Genomic DNA, 11,321 nt, shown 5'->3' with positions numbered 1-11,321 from the left:
TGTAACATTTAAGAGTGCCCATATAGTGGGCGTACTGGGTGGAGACAGGGGAAAGAATTCTTGCCTGTATGTGGATGTGTTTTGTGGATTTGGACTGTGGTAACTTATGTCACTCTTGGAATGTCTCAGTGCATTGTACCTAACACTGGTCTTATCCCATACTGGAGACAACACAAGTCACTTTCACTGGACAATAGAAGGGTTTTTTTTTGTTTGTTTTTTTGCAAAGAGTCAGAAAGTGACAACTGGTGACAGAACTAACTTTAGTTATGACTGTTTGCATCTTAAAGTTTTCACAAGATAAGCTAAAGAATTTGCTCAGGATAATATAGCACATTATACACCGATCTTTGTTTGATAAGCAACACACGAATTTCATTTTCTAGGACGAAAATGCTTAGCTAGTAAACACAAAGATAAAAGGCAAACAGGTCATTTTATGATTGAGGGGTGTGTGTCCCACCAACCAAAATGGGGGAAAGAGTATTTTTTTTTTTTTTTTAGCTAGAACAATTAGTTTTCTCTCCTAATATCCTTCATAATAACTTTCACATAGGTGAACATTAATAACATAGTAGCGTACTTTTATGGCAATATAGGCAACATTGAAGTTGTCTGTTATGTGAAAAGTGAAATGTCACAGATTTGACAGATGAACTGACAAAACTGAAAAGAATAGCAGAGTCTTTACAAGATAAGAACTTTTTTTATTCAAACACTAAGAGAATCTGTCTGTATCTTCCCTTCAGCCAGTTGAGCAGGTCTTTTAGATATTCATTCTCTCTGTGCTTGGGGTCCTGTCTCTTGATTTTCCTCATTCTAGCACACACACACACACACACACACACACAAAATCCCATGTAAAAATTGGCTTTGTTGATATCACGCTCTTGATTTCTTTTTTTTTCTCACTGAACAGAATAATGTTGATGAAAGCCATTAATTGCTTTTCCTCCCAGTGTACGTCAAAACCTATTGCTAAACCAATTTCTTGCATCTTATTCAGTTGTAAATCTTTAATATCTTTTGCTGTGGGTCGGCCTAAGGATTCTGCGGTAGATTAACCAGGGTTTCTACCACTCGCTGTACTTCTCTTCTCTGGCACTGGCCTCTCCTCCTGTTTTTTTCTCACTCACTTTTCTCTCCTGCAATGTCTCTTGCTGTCTCTGTAAATATGCCTCCATTCTAGAAGGATCCGCATTGCACTCAGTCCTGTTCCTGCGCTGCCTCTCAGATAAACTTGTCCGTCTACATACAAGCGAATTCTTCTTTATAATAGTATGTCATGCTATCAGCGTACGAGTTTGATACATGTGATACCTGTTTTTTTCAATAAGGAATCTACAAAAGAGGCCTTTTGAATATACCAACAGTCCACCTCCTAAAAAGATTATTTAGCTATCGTATGGTACACAGGCAACTTGAAAAAGCTGCTTTTCTCCTATCTTGAATTGACCGAATTAAACATTATGTTGAAATACAGGGGAACCTCCCATTAAGTATTATGTAATAATCATTTTATTACAATTAGACAAACACAGGCAAGAGACAGGTGTGTTTACTATGGACTCATTATACATTGTGAATGTCTATTTTATGTGCCGGCCAGAGGAGGATGGGCTCCCCCTGTTGAGTCTTGGTTCCTCCCAAGGTTTCTTCCTCCTATTCATTCTTTTAGAGAGTTTCTCCTTGCCACTGTCACCTTGGGCTTGCTCACTGGGGGTTTAGCTACTGATCGCTGTAAAGCTGCTTTGAGACAGTTTTGATTGTAAAAAGCACTGTACAAATAAACTTGAACTTGAACTTGAACTAGATACAAACCAATGATAAAAGCTTTGATCAGTATGAGCTTTTCACCATTAAAAGTACTGTGCGAACAAGAATGTTCTAATGCATTTATTATGAAGTCATAATCGGTAATAATCCTGGATGAAATGGAAAAGGCAAAGGACTTAACACTAATGTGAACTATGAAAATAAGCAGTGATCACGGTCAATGAAGTTATTCTCAGTTCCGTTTGTGTCGCTGGGTGAAATTACTAACAATATTGTTGATAGGTAACAGAGCTGACGTTTATGTCTTTCCTCTTTTTTCAGTTCCTAATTTTAACAGTAAGCCTTGCACATGTTGCCTCAAATGATTTTTGTAATACGATTTTTATATGCTTTTGCCGTATTACTGCACATTTAATCAGTATTTAAAGCACATTACTTAGAGGTTTGACAGTGTCAGCACTTTATTACTGTACACTTAGTTCGGATAGTATTGCTGATAATACATTCGTAGAAAAGACACTCAACACAATATTTTGAAAATATCTATGGTGAAAAGAATGTTATACTTCTAATGTTGGATGCATGGCTCTGGGGCAAAGTTCTGCTTGCTTGGAAGACAGTTTTCAATGATTAGTAGCATTGAATGATACGTTAAGCAAACAATGTCATACATATCAATACATAGAAGTGTGGTTCTCATATTTTACTGACTGGTATGAATAAACAACAATAAATGTACTGTATATGCATAATCATACATGAATTTTACTGCTTATTTTGAGGAACAAAAAACCTTTCTCCATATCAGTGAATTCAAGAACGTCTGACTTTAAATCTAAACAGTAAAGTGTTTAATGCAGGATAGAAGATACTGAATTTTTATTTAGATAAAAAAGATTAAGTGCTAATATTAAAAGCTTGATGACTTGAGATGAATACTTCGAAAAACTGATAAAAGTTAAACGTGTCACATGACCTACACAGGTGTAGATGTACATGACCGCCTATTTCTGGCTTACTTGAACAAGTTGCTTAAAAATACACCACGCTAGACCACTAATTGCTGGTTCACCCACCTAGCATCTGCTTGGCTAACTTTTAGCAAATTTAGTGCCATGCAAGAAATGTCTGTGGGTAGCTAACATGTTATCCGCAAACAGTCATACCCAGTGTTGGAGGGTCACTAGTTTGTAATCTCGGCATAAAGAGATGAGTAGAATATTCACCCTATTAAAAAACAAACAAACTAGCAACTCTGTTTTCATTCCTTGGGATGCATCTCCTCCCTTCAATTGTTTTTAAGTGCCATTTCCCCCCTCAGAAACCACCGACCCATGTGTTTTGCATTATTCCAAAGTTAGTCTCGTTCAAACCTCCTTTTCAGAGTCTACTGCTGTTCTTAAATATCAAAACACCAAGACACAGATGAATCCTACAGGGGAAATCGCTCAGATGAGCGGTCAAAGCAACCTGAAGTCAAAGCTAAACCTTAGATTAACAAAGCGACGTTTCACTGTAAAACACATGGAAAACGAACCGTACTTAAGACTGATAATCACACAAGAATGAGAGTTAAAGCCGGACAGTCGTCTGAAGGTCGATGGAAGGCGTTATTTCGCTGTCACGTTTTAGTTAATCAGGAGGCGGCGCCATGGTTCATGGCGTGGGCGGAATCCCCCTCAGTCAACATACAGACTCGGGGGAATTACACATGGGTCACATGCGAATTGTCATTGTGAGTTTATATTCTGTACAGTATTCTCTGTATCTGGAGCGTTTGTCTTAAACTTGGAGAACGTTTTGAGGATCAAAGTCCATTTTAGAGGTAAAATGTGCTGGATCTCTCACCTATCATGGCCTGGAATAATTCACCATATTTCACGTCTTTAAAATCCCCTCTATCGGATTAGATTATTCGGATATCTAATCTCTGGTAATCTCAACTAAATCTATGTAATCGTGGTTGAAAACTGCATTTCCAGAGTGTTAAAAACAGAGGTGAAGCGACAAGCCGGGGTTTGCGCGCACTAATGTGAGGACTACAGATGTCAATGTGTGGGATGGTCCTGGGTTTGACTCAAGAATTGGAGGCATCCCGAATGTTTCGGTATTTCCAGCCACACGCTGTGTACGGACGGAACAGTTCTGAAAGCTTCGAGAAGCTTGTTTTAATACGCCAACAGAAATTTTGCTTAAAGGCACGCATTTATTCCGAGCAGGCTTTAAATGAATAAATAACTATTTTTTATTACAGAAACTGAAGTCGGTTTCGTCAAAGACGGGGCAATCTAGTAAAATTTCTGTCAAGACCAGTTTTACGGAAACTTTTGGTCGTCACCCCGTGATTGTGACAAGGCTGTGATTTGTTTGAAGGGATGAACATCAGAAATCGGACGTCGTTTGGGTTCGGACAGAACTACCTAGATCAACAAACGTACGCTTTAACTGACTTGGCCAGCGCATCATCCTCGTGCCCCTGGTCAACCTGCGAGGAGAGCGATTCCCATGCTTTGACCGGTCTGTGATAATAATTTATTAAACTGTACAACGCCGGGCGCGTCATCCTCTCACGACTACGATACGAAGACTGTGGGAGCCAACGAATGAAAAGGATTACAACGACCAAAATGAACGGATAATCGTAATAGAGGCATACCGTAGGTGATCTGTGACTACAGGAGTGTGGATGGTTGGATGTTGCACTAAAGACTATACCGATACATAAGCCTGTTTGGGGATCCACTGTCTTTAGAACTGATTCAGGCTACAAGATGTTGAGGTCCAATCATAAACGCTGGATATAATCAGTTAAAAACCTTTGAGTGAACGGATGAGAAATTGCGCATGTCTACTGCCGAGGACTGAACAATTTCTCACTCAGAGAAATCACGTTATTCCCCGAATAAGAAGCTCTTTGTTGAGGTTTTCTTGATTTATCTCCGCTGACGTTTTTAATAGCCTATTACAGGAGACTTTTCTGAGTGCTCAATCCACTGCTTCTTGGATGTCTGAGATATCATCTGTTGCTGCAGCCGGCTTAATTAAAAGCGATATCGGCTCCACGTTGAAAAGCCCCTCCAATCACTGTCACTGTCTTTAATGCAGAGTGACTGTGGAATAACAGGCTACTTGTGAGATTTGTGTAATTTTCAGGATTGTTAATTTCAGAGGAAATGGAAGACAGATTGTTGTTACTATTGATGCTGCGATTATTTTTACTCATTGGATTCTGAAACTGTACGCTTCGCGTTCAAAATGACCTGTTTCCACGCTCACCGACTTCCAGACGATATCATTCCTTCCTTTTAAAAATAGACTTTAAAAAAATCAGGTATTTTTTTGAAAATACACCAGGGGGATTTTTTTTCTCGGTCTAATCACTCAGTTTTTGAGGATAATGATGATGATGGAGGACGACGAACTGGAGACGCATCAGGTTGAAATCGACCCGGATTTCGAGCCACAAAGCCGGCCTCGCTCTTGTACCTGGCCACTACCGTGTCCAGAAGATTTTCCGGTGGGGCCGGAGATGAATGGAGGTCTGCCGCTGTCCAGCATAAAGGTGGAACCGGATAATGTCCCGTCTTGTAGAGCGGGTAGAAGGGGGGTCGCACCTACAGAGCTTAAGCATCCAGCGGGAGCACCGGCTCCTACTGCACCGACGCTCCCTTGTTTGGCTGGGGCTGCGCTCGACGTCGCCGGTCAGCTACGCAAAGCCAAGTCTTCCCGGCGGAACGCATGGGGAAACCAGTCATACGCAGACCTCATTACTCGTGCAATCGAGAGCACCCCTGAAAAAAGACTCACGTTGTCACAGATATACGACTGGATGGTGCGCTATGTTCCTTATTTCAAGGATAAAGGAGACAGTAACAGCTCGGCTGGATGGAAGGTAATGCACATGTAGATTTCCAAGCCACTCGAGGAAATATTTCATATCGTAATCACTGAGATTATTAAATTATCACCTATGTCCTTTGTCCTGTCATTACAAAAGGTTCATGTGAGGCCCTGAGGATGAATTTCAAATTTAAATTAGTTAAAGGAGCAATCATAAATATTACCAATAATACTTGATAAATCTGTAGATATTCTCCCATTTTTTTCACCTTGCTAACAGTGGTGATGAATGAATTATTGTATGTGTGTGCGCGTGTGTGTGTGAGGGAGGGAGAGAGAGAGAGAGAGAGTCTTAAGAAAGAGGGGAAGAGCAAGTGAGTTGTAATCACTGGAATTTAATGTGTGCAGACTTTTTTGTGGAATTCCGTTCTTCTTGCTGTATCCCTCTTTACCTAGAAATATATCAGAAAAAGGATCAGTAGATCCCGGTCCTCTGTATCAATATCTGGGTAGGATGTTCTTCCCTAAACCACACTCCAGCACCCACCTCTTACTTGCCTAGTTTAACCCCTTTTGGATGATTGCCAAAATCTCATTTTCATCTCAGTCAATATGATCTCTTTTAAAAGAATACTATCCCTAATCTCTGTGATATTACGCTTTACTGGAACGCTGTCAAGTGGTCCTATTACAACTTCTCAATGTAAGAAGGATTTACCAAAAAAAAAAAAGAAAAAAAACATGGATAACTCTGCACTCTAAAACTATGTAATTTGAAATCTCATCAGACACTATACTCTTTTAGGATTTGAATGTAGCAACCTTAACATTTTGTTATGGCATTTGTAAAAAAAAAAAAATATATATATATATATATATAAAAACCTATAATTGCTAAAACTAATTTTTGCTAGCTAGATTTATAAGACTGACTCAAGCATATCTCTTGAATGTAAGCCGACTGAAAACTTTACAGTGCTCTTTTATTGAATGATCTGAAACGTGACCTTCTGTTTCTTTTGAATATGTCCTCATTCAACCAGTATATAATTATTCAGTTCACAGTTCATTTACGCCAACTTATACCTATTCTTCTTTATTCAAGTCCTTACATCACTTATGGCAGCAACCTGAAATATATACAGTTTTCTCCCCTCCCGTAAGAGGTCATTTCAGACAAATGTTAAAACGCTCTCTTCCTGACACTGGGGACTATGGAGAAAGACAAGAAAAAAGAAAAAAAAAAAGGCGGGAAAAAAAGGAAAACTCAGTGGGACGTTTTTTTGTATGGCAACAGTTCTCAGTTTTAAAGTGATGTGTAATCTTTGAAGTGCACAGATTCATAAATGGTTAAATGCTCCACCTCACCAGTGCTCTCATATTAAGGATTTCTTACGCATGAAAAGAAATCCATAATCAGTGAGAAAACGACCTCAGACAACACATTGCATTTTTTTTTTCCGGCCCTCAAGATTGAACATGCGGTACTGCTTTGGTAGGGAAATAAAGAACAGAGTGACTAGTAAATGTCCTCTTTTTTTTTTTTTCCTTCTAACTCCGTTGAAAATGAGGATGTATGTCAAACATGAATATTACAAAAAGAAAAATCTTTTAACATAAAATTATCAGTATTCATTGTGTCGGTGCTGTAACGTATTTGTAACTTGTGTAACTCAGGAGATAACCCACGTAATCAAAACTGCGCAAAACAGTGGATGACCATAGCTTCAGACATAAGACGATGGCTCGATTGCTACACTCTGTGTGAAGTCACCACAACCCAGTAAATACTATGATTGCGGGGCTAGAATCATTGCGTTCAAAGTCTAATAAACGCATTCATGATCTTGATGCCCAAAGAGGTTACTGTAGGTTCACGGAGTCACTATGTCTATACGCACAGGGTCAGTGCTCTTGTGACCACGTTTAAGCGTCATCTCAACACAAGGTTTATCCAAGGGACAACAAATTGTACAGAGATTAACTATAATTACAAGATGGCTGTAATAGGTGATGTAATATTAAGTGTTAGGTAAGCTTAATTTATCTCTTGTACCATTCAATTACAGTTTTAGATCACAAAGAAATCCATCTTCTCAGTGAGTGTGTCATAACCTTCCTTAAAACTGTTTAAACTTTAATTATTCTTTCTCTTAGCAGAAGCGCAGCTACCTTCTTTCCTAATCAGCCCAAGTGAGCTATGGTGAGGTGCGTCTGCAGGTAGCTTAGCTTCATTATCTATGCATCACAGCGAGGCTAACCGCTTAGCCACAGTTCTTTTAGCGCAGGTATCTTAGCAAAGGCTTACGCAATAGCAAATTAAGGGGTTTGACACAGGGACTGCTAGCGCTGGGGTTATTTTCAGAACATGTCCAGACACAGCCTAACCCAGGTAATAAAGGTGATTAGGAAAGCTTTTAAAAACACATACACTAGGAGTCAATTTATAGCTCTGACCCTGTTTCTTGCAGACAAACAGTCAAGCATATATATAAACACAAACAAACACCTAGACGCAAGCACGTAGGCCTACACAGTCCCTATTTACTCAGGCAGATCCTGTTCTAACTAATAACCAGTTGTACGAATATTACAGGAAGTACCCTCAGTGTAGACATCTGATTATAGTCTTTAGATCGACGTTATGAACCTATGAGGTAGGGTTATGTCAGTCCGTGACATTTAAAGGACAGATTCCTTGCAAACCTTCATACTGCTCATATTTCACCTGTAAAACATAGGCATTCAGAGCTCCTTCTATTGCTTATACTATATCATTAGTGAGATATGCAAAGTTAGGTTTGGAATTTTGCAGTTGCGATATTTTTTAGGTATCGTGAAGATGCAGTATGTAGTGGTCTGAGCCAGCTGATGTACTTTTTTTTTTTTTTTTTTTTTTTGAGGGCAGTTGGTGTGCTTTTTGAGGGGGTGAAAGATAAAAGATGAAATGTTTTTTTGAAGCTGCTGATGAAATGAAATGAAATGGTCCAGTTTATAGGGAGGGGGAGCCAAAAGAGGGGGAATGTTGCAAAATGCTTTTAAAAGCAGCCTAGAGTAGAGTAATCCTGTCTGATAGCAGGTAGTCTATTAAGCGTCTGGATCGTTCTCGTCAAAGGAACGGATTCCATCTCTGTCTCTGGCACTGGTGGCAACTTGCTATTAATACCATTTTGTTTCTTGGAAAACAGGATTCTAAGCTTTTGCTAACAGTCTTAATCATCACTTCTAATGTATACAGTCCCACATAGCAGTGGGCCTGTTTTCTGTTTTGGGTTTGCATATATTTAAGCATGAGTGTGTGTGTGTGTGTGTGTGTGTGCGTGCGCGCGTGTGTATATGTGTGTGTGTGAACACATGCCTACTTTTGTTTGTCTATTATACATTTGAGTTTGTTAAGTAGTAGTGTTCAGTGCTTGTATGTGTTGGAGTTGATTGTGGGTGACTGGCACTAGGGGGGGGAGGTGGTGTCTCTTTATGTAGATGTGTGTGTCGTGGCCCTCTGATCAGTGTGACAGCATGTCAGAGTAGTGAATTATGAGTTGCTCAGTTGTTTACTTGTTAATATTTCTAATGTATTTAAGTTTGTGTGTGTGTGTGTGTGTGCGTGTGTGGGATACGGATCTGTGTTTTGATGATTATGCATCTCTTCATGAAGATCTGTTGGTCAATCCTTGTGTTTCTAGTACTTCTGTTCACAATTTTCTCTAGTGTTCTGCCATGTTTACTGCATTAGCTTCTAGAAAGAAACAGACAGAGAGAGAGAGAGAGAGAGAGAGAGAGAGAGAAATAATGACTGTGAGAGACATATAGGTGTAGTGTGTTTGTGATTATGTGAGGGAGTGAGAGATTGTATGTATGACAGGGGGAGGTTGAGACTGTGTCTATGTGTGTTTCACAAAGAGTGTGAGAATGCATGTGTTAGACGAAGTGAGACAAAGGTAACGAGCGAAAGAGATAGAGAGATAGAGAGAAAGAGATAGAGAGTATTTTAGGAAAAGAAAGAGACAGAGAAAGAGTGTGTGTCTATTGTGTGTATATGTGTGTGTGTGTGTGTGTGTGTGCGTGTGTGCGTGCGTGCGTGCATGTTTGAGTGCTGCCGGGCTGATGCTGGAGGATTGTGAGACAGGTCAGTGTGGGTGCCAGGCAGTCAGTCAGACGCTGTAATCTGAAGTGACGAGAGCGTTATTTTTAACGTGTCTTTAGGTAAGAGCACAGGCCAGCAGGGCAAAGGGTCAGGAGCCAGCTTCTTGACAGAGATCGGCAAAATGAGAGAGAGGGCAGGAGAGAGAGAGAGGGAGAGAGAGAGAGAGGGAGAGAAAGAGAAAGAGAGAAATAGAGAGTGAACAGACTTTCAAGACAGAGAGGGAGTTTGCTGGCATCTTTCATGGGTTAGATTGATTCGAATGAATCTTTTCAGCCAAAGAGATAAACTTGGAAATTGAGGGGGCTAAGATCAAAGATCAAATAAAACATATATACCAAAATACTCTGACTACCTACGTGGTCATCGACATCAAAATTCTGTATCCATCTCATTTACGAAAAACCATACTGTACCCCGTTATACTTTGTACCAAACCAAATATACCTGTGTGCAAACGATGGTTAGGAGGCCGACAGCCCAAAACTAGTAAGAGCAGTCTCTGTCATTATATCAAAATGTAGTAAAGACAAAAGCCTTTTGAACCTCCTGTTTTTTTTTTACCCTGAGGGACATTCTCAGAAAAAGTGTGTGTATGAGTGCCGGGGAGAGAGAGAGAGAGAGAGAGAGAGAGAGAGAGAGAGAGAGAGAGAGAGAGATGAAGTATTGGGTTTGCGCTGTTTGAGGTGTATGTAAGAACAGACAAATGGAAGCCATCTGAGACTTGAGCTGATACATATTTTATTATTCTCATAGTGCAAGGGAGAGCAAGCAACACATGTGAGCAAGAACAAGAGAAGACAAAGGCCATCTCGATAGAATTTTTTTTTTCTTTCTTTTTTTTTTTTAACGGAATAGTTTATGTCTTCGGTTGCTTTGGGTTCTTGTTACTGAAAGTCGATTATCTCGTTTTGGCCCACCAAAGATGAGTTCTCGTTCCTTGATTGCTCTTCTTCGCTTTGCCTCTGCCCAACTGCAAACTCCGAAACCGCGTCAAACCTACGAAATTTATGAGCGCCAACTCCGGCTATATGCTGGGTTGCTCTCCGACATGAAGTCCGTGCGTCTAACATTGGATTCGTAACTGAACACGTCGAGAAATAGATTTGTCGCTTGTCCAGAAATGGAAAATCAATTGCTTCATCGTTAACTGATACGATTTTTCGAATTACTTTTGCAGATATGTTCTGTGAAAATGTCCTTCTGTTAGCCTTTTTAGATTCTTCTCACATTCTTTCAAAGAACTGATGGAAAACCAAATCAGTAAATACTGAGCTTAATTTTCTGATGTTTCTGAGTCAGTGCCAGCTCTCTTCCTGATTTTGGATTGCTGTGTTTCTGGATCTAATGCCTAGTTTTTGATGATTCAAGTGACTGTGCATTGCTAAGACAAACTCAGAGCAAAAAAAAAAAAAGATTCATAAAAAGGCCTTAGAAAACAGAATATTAGCAGTTTTTTTTTCTTGACAAAAAGCATCGCATATTTTTCGTCAGAATCAAATCTGAAAGCCATGTGGAATTTACAACACTGGCCTCTTCATTCTTTTGTGGTTGACTGACCTGT

The 11,321-nt window shown here is 39.7% G+C and overlaps 1 protein-coding gene across 1 annotated transcript in view; it reads left to right on the top strand.

The window, feature by feature from the left end:
• Nucleotides 1-5,173: 5,173 nt before the first annotated feature.
• LOC115819199 (forkhead box protein O3-like) overlaps nt 5,174-11,321 on the top strand; it is a 25,282-nt gene continuing 19,134 nt past the window's right edge. Inside the window, exon 1 of the mRNA XM_030782758.1 lies at nt 5,174-5,668. Within this exon, the coding sequence (XP_030638618.1) occupies nt 5,174-5,668 (495 nt within the window). The remainder of the gene's footprint in view (nt 5,669-11,321) is intronic.

Source organism: Chanos chanos, chromosome 8 (genome assembly GCF_902362185.1).
Source record: "Chanos chanos chromosome 8, fChaCha1.1, whole genome shotgun sequence".
Classification (NCBI taxonomy): Eukaryota; Metazoa; Chordata; class Actinopteri; order Gonorynchiformes; family Chanidae; genus Chanos; species Chanos chanos.
The sequence above is the reverse complement of the archived record's forward strand: the minus strand, read 5'-3'. Positions and strand labels throughout refer to the sequence as shown.